The 15600-nt window shown below is 50.1% G+C and overlaps 2 protein-coding genes across 4 annotated transcripts; one reads left to right on the top strand and one right to left on the bottom strand.

Moving 5' to 3' along the window:
• The first annotated feature begins 233 nt into the window (after nt 1-233).
• TRIM41 (tripartite motif containing 41) lies at nt 234-10934 on the top strand. Of its 3 annotated transcripts, XM_079915851.1 has the most exons (7): nt 234-1330; nt 5088-5183; nt 6906-7136; nt 7692-7714; nt 7912-8039; nt 8470-8645; nt 9291-10796. In XM_079915851.1, exons 1-7 carry the CDS (start codon nt 521-523, stop codon nt 9306-9308), a joined length of 1482 nt encoding a protein of 493 aa, XP_079771977.1. In that variant the 5' UTR covers nt 234-520; the 3' UTR covers nt 9309-10796. The 3 variants fall into 3 exon arrangements, with proteins under 3 accessions (XP_079771977.1, XP_079771975.1, XP_079771976.1); XM_079915849.1 differs by having other exon boundaries at nt 8470-10934; XM_079915850.1 differs by lacking the exon at nt 6906-7136 and having other exon boundaries at nt 8470-10796.
• RACK1 (receptor for activated C kinase 1) lies at nt 10930-15546 on the bottom strand. Its single transcript, XM_079915859.1, has 8 exons — nt 15318-15546; nt 14139-14310; nt 13463-13610; nt 13121-13216; nt 12593-12703; nt 12016-12156; nt 11402-11512; nt 10930-11038 (listed from the first exon to the last, which is right to left on the bottom strand). Exons 1-8 carry the CDS (start codon nt 15424-15426, stop codon nt 10973-10975), a joined length of 954 nt encoding a protein of 317 aa, XP_079771985.1. The 5' UTR covers nt 15427-15546; the 3' UTR covers nt 10930-10972.
• Between the last annotated feature and the right edge of the window lie 54 nt (nt 15547-15600).

Here is a 15600-nt window from a genome sequence, read left to right as displayed (position 1 = left end):
CTTTCTAGGTCTCCCGCCCTGTTCCCGAGTGCCTGCTAGAGCGTCTTCTCACCGTTTTCTGTCACCCAGGGGCCCGGGGCGGGTAAGGGCGGGGAGAGGGATAGAAAGGGATGTACCGTGACCGCGTATGGAACTCGCGAGCTTGGGTGGCTCGCAGCACCGGAAGTGTTGGGGGGACGGAAATGAGGGGGCGGAGCCAGGAAGTGAGGAGGGGCGGGGGTTTATGAGGAGGCCAAGGGAGCTTTGGGGTAGATTTGCACTCAGGGCCACCTGAGGGACTTGGGGGTAGCGCTCAGCTGTATCCCCTCCCCTCTCAGGGACACGGTTGTTGTCTGGGAGTAGGGAACTCTGTGCGGAGGGGTGGGTTGTCGGGAGGACATTTCTCTGGCTGCGCTTGAGGCAAGGTGTATAGAGGCAGGGCTGGGGGTGGGGCTGGGTCGTCAGGGCGTCTGAGAGGGAAGACCCCCCCCCGCCCCCCAGCTCCCCACCGCCCGTCTACACTGGCTGACTGGACACTAAGATGGCTGCCGTTGCCATGGCACCCAACCCTGTGCAGACCCTTCAGGAGGAGGCGGTGTGCGCCATCTGCCTCGATTACTTCACGGACCCTGTGTCCATCGGCTGCGGGCACAACTTCTGCCGAGTGTGTGTAACCCAGCTGTGGGGAGGGGAGGATGAAGAGGACAGGGACGAGTTAGACCGGGAGGAAGAGGAGGAGGACGGAGAGGAGGAGGAAGTGGAGGCTGTGGGGGCCGGTGGGGGGTGGGACACCCCCATGCGGGATGAAGACTATGAGGGCGACATGGAGGAGGAAGTCGAGGAGGAAGAGGAGGGTGTGTTCTGGACCAGTGGCATGGGCGGGTCCAACTGGGAAAACATGGACTACGTGTGGGAGGAGGAGGACGAGGAGGAAGACCTGGACTACTACTTGGGGAACGTGGAGGGGGACCTGAGGGGGGAGGATGAGGAGGATGAGGAGGAAGTGCTGGAGGAGGACGAGGAAGAGGAACTAGATCCCGTCACCCCACTGCCCCCGCCTCCAGCCCCTCGGAGGTGCTTCACCTGCCCGCAGTGCCGCAAGAGCTTTCCCAGGCGGAGCTTCCGCCCCAACCTGCAGCTGGCTAACATGGTCCAGGTGATTCGGCAGATGCACCCAACCCCTGGTCGAGGGAGCCGTGGGAACGAGCAGGGCATTTGTCCCAAACACCAAGAAGCCCTGAAGCTCTTTTGCGAGGTGGATGAAGAAGCCATCTGTGTGGTGTGCCGAGAATCCAGGAGCCACAAACAGCACAGCGTGGTGCCACTGGAGGAGGTGGTGCAGGAGTACAAGGTGAGAGAAGTAGAAGATGGGAGTTTAGTGGGGGTGGAGAGGAAGTAAGAGGAGCTGGGAAAAGGAAACCTGTCTTCCCCCCGCCCCCCGCTCCCCCTCGAAGAACCTCATGTACTGTTGAGCTGATTCTCCTTACCTAAGCACTTACTGGCACCAGGATGGGTTAGAGTGAGAAGGATCCTGGACACAGGCAAAGTAGACACAGTGAAGAAGACCAGGGAAGACTGGCTTCCTCAGAGGAGATCTGGCAAAATTGATGATGCCATATCTCTGGGCTTTGTCTTCTGGGGAAAAGCCACTGCTCTTCTACACTTCCACTGTCCCTAAGTAATAGGAATGCAAGTGACAAGCCCCTAGGGCTTTACTACCAGTCTCATTTAACTCTGGGTGACTCTTAAATGTGTCCTTGACTAAAACCCCTAGCAATGGAAAGAACTTGGGGCTCAAATAAGAAGGGGCTCTGAGGGGTAGGAATGTAGTATTGACTACTCGTATCAGACCCATACGCTCCTCACTTGCTTTCTAAGGCGTTCCCCACCCACTCCAAGATACGGCTTGGTTCTCTTTGTGGATCTGCATCATTCTGGTGTCGTGGCCAGGGCTTCTTACCTTTCCTGGGAATTCAGAAAAAAGAGAGAGGTTTTTAAGTCAGAAGACCTGGCTTTTAGTCTCTGAATGTCTTTGAACTTTAATTTCTTGGTATGTACCCCAGCACTGTACTAAGCACTTTTCATGGACTGTTTCATTTAAAACTGAGAACAATCCTGTGAGTTTGATATGGTTTGTATTCCTGTTTTACAGATTGGGAAACAGAGAGATTTAAGTAATATACGCAGGGCCACACAGCTACTAGTAACTGGTGGACTTGGTTTGACCACCCCCCGCCCTGGCCTATACTGTTAACAGCGTCACCACCGTTTGGATGTCTGTTGTTTGTTTGACTTTTCTGACATGTGACTTTTCTTGGAGTCTGATTCTAGTTTAGTTAATATCTTGCCTCCTACTTCTGATCCTGATTCTTTGGACACAGATAAAGGAGATTTGTGTTTGAGACAGCCAGTAGAAATAACATTATTTAGCAAAGGCCCAGATGGGTTTGTAGCAGTGGAACCAGGAGGAGAGGGTAGCTTCTTCTATGTAGTCTGCACAGAGCTTTTTTGTTTTATGACTTGCGTTTTCATACCTTTTCCTGATTCCTACAGTAACGTTATTTAGGTATTATTATCATTACCCCAGTTTTAGAGTGAGATGTCTAGAGCTTCTCAGCTGTGAGTGATACATACAGCTAATACAAACCTATACCCCTCATGACAAGTAACTATTCCTTGCACACAGTGATTGTCAAACGTGGCTGACTGTCCCAATTATTAGTGGAGGTTTTCAGAAGTACAGTGCGCCATACCGTTAGAGATTCTGAATCAGTGACAGGGAGAATATCTTTAGAAAGCCCAAGCTAGTATGGGAATCACTGAACTGGTAATACCGCCTGCCTTTTAGGCCCTACATTATTAGGGGAGATTGTGAGCTCCTTTTGTCCTTCCATTTTGTATCCCCTCAGTTTCTAGTTAATTGTACTCATCACACAATGTGCAGTCACTTTGTTAACTGGATCCCAGGGCGGAATATCCATGGGCATTCCACCCCTTCTCCACCCTTCCCTTGCAGAACTCTTCTGAAGAGCTTCTGAAACTGGATTTTAATTTGTGTTAGCCATAGCTGTTGAATGCCAGGCCAGTAGAGCTGTGCAATTTGGAGAGGCCACACAGACACAAATAATCTGATCAGCAAATGCAAATACATAAGTTTCATTATGTCAAACGATAATTTGAGTGACTCCCTTTCTAACTTACAGGGTATTTTACAGGCAGGTGGTTTCTTTTCAGGTATGTACACTAACTAGCATTAGCTTGGCACACTGTTGTTTTGTAGAGATATTTCCTTATTGAATAGGTAATAATGCACAAATGATATATAAATAAAGCTTCAAAAAAGTTAAACGTTCTTGAAACTTTCTCTTAAATGGTACTCTATTTGGATTTGTGTGTATGAATTTTTTGTCAACAATTTAGGAAAAATATTAAATGAGAAACTTATGCCTCATGAATTCTGACTTAATAGAGTTGAAATTATTGTGGAGAAAAGTAGATAGTAATAGCAAAAGGCAAAATTTTGTGTAGTTTATGTTCTTTTTATGTTACGGATTGATTGTAATTTTATTATGATTTTTTTCTTCGACCAGTTAACCTGTGCAACAACTACCTTTTGTGCTCTGGGACACTCACCTCTGGATCAAGGGTCATTGTCAGGCTGTCATTGGCAGCTGAGGCTTGGGTAGGGAATTTTAGATAACATTTAGTACTGATCTTTTGCTCCATGCCAGACACTGTGCTAAGCATAGTGTCTGTGAGGCAGATTCTGTTATTCCCAGTTCCTCTTTTGAGATGAGGAAACTGGAAGCATGGCTTGCCTCGGGCTGCATTCAGGTTCAGATCAGAGTCTAGGCTTGAGCTCTTCTATGCTGTATTACCCCTCAAGGAAAAGGCGAAGGCATAGAAGGCAGAAGGAGTAGATGGCATAAAAAAGGAAAGAGCACAAAAGTTGGGCTTATCTCATCCATTCTAGTCTAACAGCCCTTTAAAGCAAAAGATTTTGCTACAGATGATTAGAACACAGAGCTCAAGAGCATATTTGCTGAGAGAGTTAAAACTTTAGGAGGAGAGGGTATTTGTTTTCCATTTAGCAAGTAACTGAGTAGGAGAGAAAGCCAGTGGACAGAGAGAAGCATAGAAATTACAATAAGTAAAGCGGGGTTCCTGCTGCCATGAGTCTGTGTGTCCTGGGGGCAGCACACTTGTAAATGATTGCAGTGCAGGGGAGTATTGTAAAGGCATATTCACGTTCCTTGGGATCACAGAGGAAGTTGGGGACCATCAGGGACATGGTCAGGTAGCTGGGTTTTAAAGGAAGAATGCCTTGGGCTAAGTGTAGAAGGGCAGCCCCAGGCAGAGGGAACAGCATGGATAAAGGTATGGAATTATGCTCAGGAAAAGACAAGTTTTATGTGACTAAAACTAAGAGTCTATGTTGAGGGGGTGTAGGAGGGGAGGTGTAGGAGGGGAGGCTAGAAATGAAGGAGCAATGAGAGCCTCATATTTTGCAAGTCATGGAGAACTGTTGAAAGATTTTTAGCACAGGCATAAAATCATCAGAAGAGTATTTAGAGATGAAAATTATGAGGAAGATTGCTTATGAGGGGGAAGGGACTATAGGTAGGAACATTCATATGGAAGGACTTTGTGTGGTGAGGGGCTCAAGCCAGGTTTACTCCAACTCTGAGTGCGGGGCTATGTAGTCATCAGGATCCTACCTTTATTTTTAATTTTAATTTTTTTTTTTTTTTACTTTTTGGCTGTGCTGCATGGTATGCGGGATCTTAGTTCCCTGACCAGGGATCGAACCCTCGCTCCCTGCAGTGGAAGCGTGGAATCTTAACTGCTGGACTGCCTGGGAAGTCCCAGGATCCTACCTTAAGAGCACACCCAGGGCTTTGTACATGAGAGCAGGTGGAGGGTTGGAGGCCTTTATCATCATCTGAAGAGAAGAAAGGGGAGGAAGGGAGTGTGATGCTCCTTTGATACCTGTGATGGTGATCAGGCTTTGAGCCCCAACCCCAAATGGGAGAATGGGGTATGTGGGCTCAGAGAACAGGTGCCTCTCGCATCCCAGGCCTCTAATCTTCCTTTCCCCGTTTCCTTAGGCCAAACTGCAGGGGCATGTGGAACCACTGAGGAAGCACTTGGAGGCTGTGCAGAAGATGAAAGCCAAGGAGGAGAGGCGGGTGACAGAGTTGAAGGTGAGTGAATGTCCTTGACAGGGCTCTGTGGTCAGAGCAGGGAAGATGGGCTCTCACAAGGGGTGACTAGATCCGCTGGAGAGGGGCAGCCGAGGCCTGGGAGAGAGGCAGACACCTTCCCAGGGTTGTGAGGAGAGAGGGGCCTTAGTGGATCAAGAGGCATGTTTGTTCCTAGGTTCCAAAATGGAGTGAAACAGGTTTAGCTTGGAGAGGGTTGGTGCCTGGCCCAAGGCTGCAGAGCAGGTTTACCACCCCAGACACCTAACCCAAGAGCTGCTGCCCCATACTGCTGTGCCCGCCACACCAGATAACACAGAGGGCAGAAGAGGGCAAGGCAAAATTCAGATATCAGCTATCAGAGAAGCTCCAGGTTCCAGGATAGATGGCAAATGGTGGGCAAAGCAGCAGTGAGCATGAGGGGAGGAATGTTAGCACTGCAGAGACCTAATATCTTCTAGTCCAGTGTTTCTGATATAAGGAGTATTTTTAGATATTTTCCCCCAAATTCCCACCCCTTACCTCTGCCTCTTTTTGTAAGGCCGGGAGGCACTGGAATAGCCTGGCACTGAGCTTTGGAGACCAAGCCAGGGCATCCTTCCTGTCTGTCCTCTTCCCCCATCCCTCCAATGCCTGCCACCCTGAGAGGGTGGCTGAGCCTTGCCGCTTCCCGGGGCCCGTGCTCATTCATTGCCACATACACATAGGGACTCTGTTGCTGGCAGTTGCTAGGCACTGAGTGGTGAAATCTGAGTCTGGGAGTTGGGGAGTTATCTTGCTTCTAGCCAGCTGCCCAGGTTGAGACTTTTGGGCTCCTGGAGTGCAGAGGTGTCAGGATCTGAGTTTCACTGGAACAGAGAGTGAAACTGACTATTTCCTTCACCCACTTGGCCAGCCAGGACTTTCCTCCCCACTCTGGCCTGTTACTCTTTTTCCTAAGAATGTCTCCATCTTATATCTGGGCAAAAAGTGTGCCCATCATCTGGGATTGTCCAGCCCAGGCAGACAGGGTGGGAATGGGCAGAGGTTTTCTCTCATTATATATAGAAGTTACCTACATAATAATATCCATGATTTTGTCTCTTGGCCCATAAAGTGTAAAATATTATCTGACCCTTTACAGAAGAAGTTTGCTGACTCCTGATCTAGAAGGATTGGGTGACTTTCCCAAGGTCCTTAGTGGTATAGCCAGGACCCTAATTTCATATCTTGATTCCTGAATCTTTTATTCATTTCAAAAACTTCTTACCAGCACCTACTCTGTGGTCGGCACTGTGCCAGGGTCCGAGGACCCTGTGGCAACAGCGCTTACAGAGAAGTGGGTGAAGACAATGTTAAAAGATACTCCACTGTAAATACATTTCAAATTGAGATATATGCCATGAGGAGATACAATGATATTTATGAGGGTGGTCCTGATTTAGATCTGGAAGAGAGATACTTCTCTTAGGAATGTTTAAGCTTAGACCTGAAGAACGAGTCAAGTTAGGTAGCCAGGGTGGAGATAAGTGTTGCAGGCATTGGTTGGTGAGTTTGGGACCAGTGTGCCAGGAGCATGGAAGTGGTGCCTGCTAAAGCCAGGAGATGGGGAAGGGGACAGGGCCCTTTTTCCATTCAGAATGTAGGGCTCCTTTGCCTTGGATTGAGGGGCAGCAGTTGCAAAATTGGAGGTTTATGTTTCTGTGTGTTGAGGTGGTATCCACCATCCCCTTTGCATCATCCCAGAGCCAGATGAAGTCAGAGCTGGCAGCTGTGGCCTCAGAATTTGGGCGGCTGACACGGTTTCTGGCCGAAGAGCAGGCAGGGCTAGAGCGGCGCCTCCGAGAGATGCACGAAGCTCAGCTGGGGCGCGCGGGAGCAGCGGCCAGCCGCCTCTCGGAGCAGGCTGCCCAGCTGAGCCGCCTGCTGGCTGAGGCCCAGGAGCGGAGCCAGCAGGGGGGCCTGCGGCTGCTCCAGGTGAGCAATGGCCCCTTCCCTGTCCACCCTCCAGAACCCTGTGTCTGCTCTGTCAGGCGGTGCTTACCAAACACCTGTCCAGAGCTGCCTCTCTTCTCACTGGGAGGAACCCACAGTGAGTTAACCTGAAGACCAAAAAGGTTTTTGAGGCTGCAGAGTAGTTGATGCCAAATGTGGTTTGTGTGTTGATTATACGCAATGAAAAGAACGAAGATTCTGTTCGTAGGAGGAGGGTTTTAAGAGTTGAGGAAAGAATTTTTGACAGTGACATCCTGAAAAATATAACCAAGTCGTATTGTGAAAATCCTTTTACTGGGGTTGAAAATTCTGTTGGGCCCACAGTAGGATGAGTTAAATTAGGCATACTGAGGCATAGGGGTGGTCGAGATGGATGCATGTTCACTGAGGGCCTTGTGTCCTTTTTCTTACTCCCTTGTTCAAGTTCAGTTCTTTCTCTGGCTGGAATCAGATGGGGAGAAGGGAGCCATCCCTGTGCAGCTGACTCTCTCTTTGTCTCTTTCTCCCTCTCCCTCTTTTTGTTTCTGTTATTCCCAGGACATCAAGGAGACTTTCAATAGGTGTGTTCCCACCCTTTATCCTTTGTGACCCAGTGGCATCTGGTTCCCCATCCCTGCCTCTCTTGGATATCCTGCTCCTCTCCTTCCTTCCCCAGGACCCGAGTTTCTGCCTCCTGGACCCTCTCCTTCCCCTCAGCTTCTGCTCTTCCCTCTGGGAATATCATGGTCCCACCCCCTGCCCGGTCCCCTTCCTCCAGGTGTGAAGAGGTACAGCTGCAGCCCCCAGAGGTCTGGTCCCCTGACCCGTGTCAACCCCATAGCCATGACTTCCTGACAGACGCCATCGTGAGGAAAATGAGCCGGATGTTCTGTCAGGCTGCCCGAGGTAGGGAGGTCATGTTTGACCTTCCTTTGCCTTTTTCTTCACATACCTGAGATTGGGTTCTGAGGGAAGTTGGGCCCTGGGGGAATAATGGGTACTGAGATGGAGCAGGATACAGGGAGGCCAACTGGGGGGGGGGCTTCAAGCCAAGAGTAGCTTTTGTCCTAGCCCAGGTAGGTGTTGGGGAATAAGAGCTGGGGCCAGAGGGAAACAGATGGTGTTTTGGTGTCCTGAAAACAGAGTGGGGAAAGGAGGAGAGCCCCTAGGAACTTGAGCCTGGACTCTAGGTTGGGGTGGGGAGCTGAGGACAGCTGGATGGTGGGGAGGGAGAGAGGTGAACGGCAGGGCAGCAGGAAAGGCCAAACCTTGGAGTTAGCTGCTAACAGGGAACAGTCGTTCCAGCCTTGGCATATTTGTCCTCCCTCCTCCCAAGTGGACCTGACGCTGGACCCTGACACGGCTCACCCGGCCCTGATGCTGTCCCCTGACCGCCGGGGGGTCCGCCTGGCAGAGCGGCGGCAGGAGGTTGCTGACCATTCCAAGCGCTTCTCTGCAGACTGCTGCGTGCTGGGGGCCCAGGGCTTCCGCTCTGGCCGGCACTACTGGGAGGTAGAGGTGGGCGGGCGGCGGGGCTGGGCAGTGGGTGCTGCCCGTGAATCAACCCATCATAAGGAGAAGGTGGGCTCTGGGGGGTCCTCTGTGGGCAGCGGTGATGCCAGCTCCTCCTCTCGCCATCACCACCGCCGCCGCCGCCTCCACCTGCCCCAGCAGCCCCTGCTCCAGCGGGAAGTGTGGTGTGTGGGCACCAATGGCAAACGCTACCAGGCACAGAGCTCAACGGAGCAGACACTGCTGAGCCCAAGTGAGAAACCAAGGCGCTTTGGTGTGTACCTGGACTATGAGGCCGGGCGCCTGGGCTTCTACAATGCAGAGACTCTGGCTCATGTGCACACCTTTTCGGCTGCCTTCCTGGGCGAGCGTGTCTTCCCTTTCTTCCGGGTGCTCTCCAAGGGTACCCGTATCAAGCTCTGCCCTTGATCAACCTGCCACCCGCAGGGGCCCCTCTGGTTAGCACTGGGGGGCGGGTGGTGGTGGAAAGTAGCCCATAAATTTGGGAGCTCAAAGGCTCCTCTATTGGTTACTGCGTTGCTTCCGGCTCCTCCTTGACCCCAGGCCCCTGCTTCTCCCTTAGGAGCCTAATGAACTCCCCTAGCCTCCAGCTCAGTCTTCTCACCTACTATGTTTGTCCAACAGGTCTGCATGGGTCCCTGATGAGAACAGTTGCCTGGTCTTCTCTCCCTCCCTCCGCCCAGGGATCTGAGTTTTTGAGTAGGGGATGAGGGGAGATTGTAATCTCATTATAAACTTCCCTTTCCCCATCCCCGTTCAACTTTCATGTCAGTTCTGAGACTGGAGGATTTGGGCAAGACTCATGACAGCCCTCATTTCCAATTCCATTTTCTGATGCAAATTTTAGCTAAGGGACTTGGAAGCTTTTTTGGGGGAAGCAGGCTGGGAAAAGGGTAGACCTGGCTAATAAACAGTCTACTCTCTGGGGGAAGTACGAAGGATTCTAATTTTTCTTCCATCCCCAATTTCTACCTCCATAGACTGGCCAGAATTTAGCTTCAGTGAGAGATCTGGAATGGTCGACATGATCAAAACTCCGTACATCACGTCACCCAATAAATTATTCCTCGCCCCCTTCCTTTTTTTCAGCACTTAATCTAGGAGCAAAGCTCCTCCCCTCCCCAAACCCTCAGGTCTTTTCACTGCCAGGCTCCTTTCCCTTTTGTTCAGTGGAGTTCCTTTTGTCAGGGTTCCAGCCTCTCTTCTTTGCTTAGTTCCCTCCATTTGGTGAGCCCTGGAGGGGAGCCTGGGGACAGGGATTTGAATCCCTGGGAGGAGAGCCTTGGGCAGAATCTATTTTTCTAGTAACCCTTTGCCTTCTGTCACTTATTAGCTTTTGTCCTCTGCTTTGATGGCTGGGGTCAATTTATGCTCCTGGGGGAAAGGGAAGATGGGTTGTGTTGCGGAAATAAAAAGTTTATTTGCTGCTTTTGTGGAGTCCACTCCTTTAGAAAAGTATAAAGTAAGGAGATGCCACCAAATGGAGGACAGATTAATTGTACCTTCCCTATCAGGTGTGATTCTGTTTCAACAGACTGAGGTATAAATCTTACCCCCCTCCATTTGAATACCCTGCCTAGCCTGTTACTGGCAGGCCCCTCAGAATACCTACTTGAAGAACATTTGCCACTTCTTTTCTACCACTGCTATGAGACTTTATACCATACCATGGCCCTCAAGCCCAAGACTGAGGCACACTACATCTCCAAAGTCTTTTTATATGTCATTATATCTAGTTGAAATTCCACTAAATTGAAGTCAAAGAAAAGACTCATTGCCATTATGAGTTGGAGGGTATATGTAAGAGACCTCAATATGCCGCACATCTGTCATTTAGCTGCCACTTGAGGAAAAGCCATCTCTGTGATTATATTTATTAACACCACCAGACCATCCCACACTATTTTGAATCTTCAATTATGGAAGGAGTGCAAAGGAGTCACTACGCAGCAGCTCTTCTGGTGAGTTGCCTTGCCTTAAAGCAGGGGTCCCCAACCTCTGGTGAGTGGCGGGCGAGCAAGGAAGCTTTGGTCTGCTGCTCCCCATTGCTCACATTACTGCCCAAACCACCAACCTCTCCCCAAACCCTGGTCCGTGGAAGAAGTGCCTTCCATGAAACAAGTCCCTGCTGTCAAAAAGGTCGGGGAGCACTGCCTTAAAGGATTAAAACAAGAAAAGCAAAACCTTTTTAACCAGAGCCCCAATCTGATGCAGACGGCACAAACCTGATGAGTTTCAGGAAGTTTTCAGAGAAGACACTCACTATAAAAGAAAACCAGTTTAATTTTTAAAGCTCTCCCATGTTTTCAGCGGGTGCCAATGGTCACCTGCCACACTCGCACCAGGTTGTCTGTGTAGCCAGCAAACAGAGTCTGCAAGGGAGAAATGACAGGTTAAATCAGAGCCATGGAGTTCTACAGTCCTGCTACTGCCACAAAGATGGCCCTTCTTTTTAATCAGCCACTACTATTCACGGGTGATTATGTATTCCTAGAGGAAGCAACAGCTGGCAGTAAGCACGCACAGGTTTGTAAACTGGTGAAGTTAATCAAGGTCTTAACTGAAGACAGGTAACCACTGCCCCATGGACCACAATCTTCCTACTGATGCTGTGTCAGTAAAATGACAGTAAGCCATCATTTTACTTATGTCAAAGACACTGGTTTTATAAATGGCTGACGAGCAGAAAGTGAGAAAGGTTACAAGCTGAATCACCTGAGGACAGACCCACTTACCTGGCCATCAGCAGACCAGGCCAGAGAGGTACACTGAGGCGGCTCTGCCTTGCTGCTGGTACTGATAACTTCTTGCTTCAGTTCATCTACAATGATTTTGCCCTCCAAGTCCTGGGGAAGGGGTAAAACCGGACACTCAGCACTTCAATGCCACTCTCAAAAGCCTCTCTGATCTGTAATTCAGTAATTCTCAAAAGAGAATGATTTTTTTGCCCCCTTGGGGACAGTTGGCAATGCCGAGAGGCATTTTTGTTTGCCACTAGTTTGCTACAGGCATCTTGTGGGAAGTAGAGGCCTGGGAGGCTGTTACACATCCTAAAGTGCACAAGACTGCCTCTTCCAACAATGGATTACCCGAAGTGTCAATTGTGCTGAGGTTGAGTAAATTGCTACGCTTGGTCATCCTTCTTTTTCAGTAGGCAAAGATCTACCACCACTGCAAATCCCAATCCCAAGAAGTTTTACTCATTCTTCTCAGGTATCCACTGGCAGTGTGATGGTTCAGTTGTTCAGGAAGTTCAAATCCCACCAGTGAGCCAGATGACACATTGGGAAATAACATTGCCGGGGCTTGCAGAGCCAGGTATCTGGCCTCAACTGCAGCCCACACTCACCCAGATCTTGATGCTAGGGCCCGTAGCAGCACAGAGCCAGTAGCGGTTGGGACTGAAGCACAGGGCATTGATGATGTCCCCACCATCTAGCGTGTAAAGGTGCTTGCCTTCATTGAGGTCCCACAACATGGCCTGGCCATCCTGGGTGGACAAGGCACAAGTGAGGGCAATGTGACTTCTTCCGGATGTTAATCCCACCCACCTTGTCTCAAGATTCTGCCTTAACTCTTAACTGCTTATCACAGTACCCTGACCTCCCCAAAGCCAATTTCTCAAGTATCAACATTTATCTCTGTGTGCTTTTCCTTTAATACATGACACCTCACTAACCCTATCAAGAGTCTCTGACAACTTCAAAATGCATCACTATAAGCTCCAAAAACACAGGATCCTAATCTCATCAGCAGCTTTAGGAAACCAGCTTCACAGAAAAGGATCTCTTTTAAAGAGCATACCATATCTATGTTATTTTCAGAATATTCTTCAGAAACATTTACTCTTAAATTGCTATCTCATTATCTTAGGTATTCTAAGACACTGTCCCCCAATGAATAGGAGACTCCTGGCCTCTGAATACCTTGCCTCCAGAAGCACAGAGGGATCCATCTGGAGAGACGGTCACAGTGTTCAGGTAGCCTGTGTGGCCAATGTGATTGGTCTTCAGCTTACAGTTTGCCAAGTTCCATACCTAGAATTGTGGGTCATAGGTGAAGAACCTGGCCTGGGGATCCATCAGGGTCAAGAGGGCTCAGCTCAAATAAAAGGCACGGCACCGTGCTTAAAAGTATTCCTGGATAGGATAGCCAATTTCCATTCTATCAGTAACAAAGAAGGTCAAAGAATCTGTCTTGGCAACGTAAGGACAATGAGGATTAAAACAAGGGAGGGGGGAAAAAAAAAAGCTTTCTGTGTTGCCATCTTACAAGGGACTCTGGGTTCCCAATTAGCTACTTCAGACCAAATATCAAAATTTAATGGCCTGTAATGAGCAAATATCAAGAAGAAAATGGTCACTTGAGGAACAAAGCTTTCAGAGTGACCAACTGGGAGGCAGTGAGAACACATTCTGGTTGGCAAAGGCCTTACACCCTGGGTCCAAGCTCACCTTGACCAACTTGTCCCAGCCACAGGAGACAATAATGGGATTGCTGCTGTTGGGCGAGAAGCGGACGCAAGACACCCACTCTGAGTGGCTCTCATCCTGCAAAGGATGGAAAGGAAATAAGGAGAAACTGTCTTGTCCCATGAAACTGTAGAACCGCACCCATCCCCTCAGTTACGTGGGATGTTGACAGTCTTGTATTCATACCTTCAGAATCCAAACCTTTAAGATTGACAGAACCCCTTTAGGTTCCAGATGAGGCTTGAAATCACCACATAAAGGCACCATTAAGAAGGGTGGGAGAAAGTGTTCAACATGTGCTCCCTACACATGCCTTCACTTTACCTGGACAGTATATTTGCATACACCCAGAGTATTCCATAGCTTGATGGTTTTATCTCGGGAGCCAGAGACAATTTGCCGGTTGTCAGAAGAGAAGGCCACACTCAGCACATCCTTGGTATGGCCTACAAATCGGCGCGTGGTGGTGCCCCTGAAAGGAAGGACGTGGTTACTCTCTAGACCGACTTTGCAAACATTCTTACACAGTCAGACTGTTTCCCTGACCTGGTTCCTCTCCCAGTGGAGCGGCATCACTCACACAACCCTGGACATGGCTCTGATAACAGCAGGCCCTTGGCCGAGAATATGCCGGAGAATCCCTTCAGAATTGCAGGACATGTCCTCACTCCCATGTGGGGATTGGCTGACAATGTCACCTCTCATCACCAAGATCCTCCGTTATGCCTGACCATCCAAAGACTGAGCTACCAGCACACAACACAGTCAAACTGTGCCTACTCCCAAGTGCAATATCTGATAAAACTGCTCGGCCAGACCACTCCTCAGCAATTCTGTATAACATTAAAAACAAGGAGGGTGGCCACGCAACTATCTTCTCCAGGTATTCTCTGCCTTATAGTTCCCACAACGAACCCATCACCCCTGGGAAACCACTTCCAGATATTATCTACCTCATTTCTACCCAGCTTTCCCCCAGTGCCCCAGAGCAGCTACTTGCGTTGTGAGATCCCAGAGGCGAAGGGTTCCATCCCAGGAGCCTGAGAGGGCAAACTGGCCATCTGAGGAGATGACCACGTCACTAACAAAGTGGGAGTGACCCCGAAGAGCACGCTGTGGGATTCCGTAGTTGGTCTCATCTCTGGTCAGCTTCCACATGATGATGGTCTTGTCTAAGGGCAGGTAAAACAAAAGAAAACCCAGTGAGAAACCCCACAGCCCACCCTCTGACCTACTGGATAATGCCTCAAGGTGACTGGTGGGCTCACAAGATTAATTAAGGGCGTTTAGGGCGTAGGGGAACTACAGGCTATGACTGCAGTTACTAGCCAAATCCAAGTGACTCTCTATTCAAGAGTCAAGTAGAGCTAAGTGGTACCCTGAGAATTTAACTCAGGTGTGTGGAACTTTACCAGGTTATGGATGCCCCTTTTGGAGATTCAGACCAAGTCAACGTCTATTTTAAGTATTTTCTGAGATCTAATGCATTAACACAGCAGCCTGGGTGTGGGAAGACTAGCTGTGGGCCTCCAGAGACTACTGAGGGCTGCAAGAAGTGCTGGAATTAGAAGTCACTTTAGGCGCTACAGGACTGCATGCTTTCCCTGCAACGTGTTCCACTCAACAAGCTTTCCTATTAAGTGCCAGACACGATCCTAGCCTTAGATGATCCATTTTTAAATAGCGTGGGCGCAAACACAAGGCACAAGAAGTCTCCAAAGGCAACCAGGTACACAGTGAATAAGAAAAACCCAGAGCAGAATGGGCAGACGCGGGTTAGCCGTGAGACTGGTGTCACGAGGTTCTCCGTGGAGTCCCCCCACTTCCCACCGAGTAGACGGCGGGGCGGCAGCTCAGAAACAGCCTCTGGGTTTCAGCATGGGCACTCAGATGGCATGTTGGGTTCATCACCGCGCCGCCCGACGCGTAGGCTCCTAGGCACACAGCCACACACGCGGGTTAGGGGACCAGAGACTTTAAAAAAGCCCCCAACCGTGCAACCTTCCCGGCAGCCATCCGTGTTTCGGAGTCGGCCAAGTGGGGACGCCTCATGGGTTTAGCCGTGAGGACAACTAGGCAGGGGTCAACTCACACCCCACCTCGCGGCCCACAGGCCCAGTCATGCGACGCGCGCAACGCCCCCTACCCCTCAGTCCTCTACCTGACACCTCAGCCGTACCTCGAGAGGCGGACAGTATCATGTCCGGGAACTGGGGAGTGGTAGCGATCTGGGTCACCCAGCCGTTGTGGCCCTTGAGGGTGCCACGAAGGGTCATCTGTTCAGTCATGACGGCGGCGGATGCGGGTGTCGCCGCAGCGACAAGGATGGAACTGGATAGCTCAGAGAGGCGACCCACACACACACGTTCCTGCCGCGGCCCTGCGGAGAAAAAGAAGGAGCAGCTCCGCGCCGGAACCGGAAATATCCGCCCTCCCGAGCAAAATGGCGCCCTCCTATAATT

Source organism: Stenella coeruleoalba (genome assembly GCF_951394435.1).
Source record: "Stenella coeruleoalba genome assembly, chromosome: 3".
Taxonomy (NCBI): Eukaryota; Metazoa; Chordata; class Mammalia; order Artiodactyla; family Delphinidae; genus Stenella; species Stenella coeruleoalba.
Note: the sequence above shows the minus strand (reverse complement) of the source record. Positions and strands in the feature narration are given on the sequence as shown.

What these genes read in the sequence shown, in the direction of transcription:
- TRIM41 (XM_079915849.1), top strand. Translation starts at nt 521, where the DNA reads ATGGCTGCCGTTGCCATGGCACCCAACCCTGTGCAGACCCTTCAGGAG. An exon ending in AGGTGGTGCAGGAGTACAAG is followed by an intron (nt 1,331 to 5,087) that starts GTGAGAGAAGTA and finishes CCGTTTCCTTAG; the next exon opens with GCCAAACTGCAGGGGCATGT. An exon ending in ATCAAGGAGACTTTCAATAG is followed by an intron (nt 7,715 to 7,911) that starts GTGTGTTCCCAC and finishes CCCTTCCTCCAG; the next exon opens with GTGTGAAGAGGTACAGCTGC.
- RACK1 (XM_079915859.1), bottom strand. Translation starts at nt 15,426, where the DNA reads ATGACTGAACAGATGACCCTTCGTGGCACCCTCAAGGGCCACAACGGC. An exon ending in TATGCAAATATACTGTCCAG is followed by an intron (nt 13,217 to 13,462) that starts GTAAAGTGAAGG and finishes CATCCTTTGCAG; the next exon opens with GATGAGAGCCACTCAGAGTG. An exon ending in GCCCTAGCATCAAGATCTGG is followed by an intron (nt 11,513 to 12,015) that starts GTGAGTGTGGGC and finishes CCCCTTCCCCAG; the next exon opens with GACTTGGAGGGCAAAATCAT.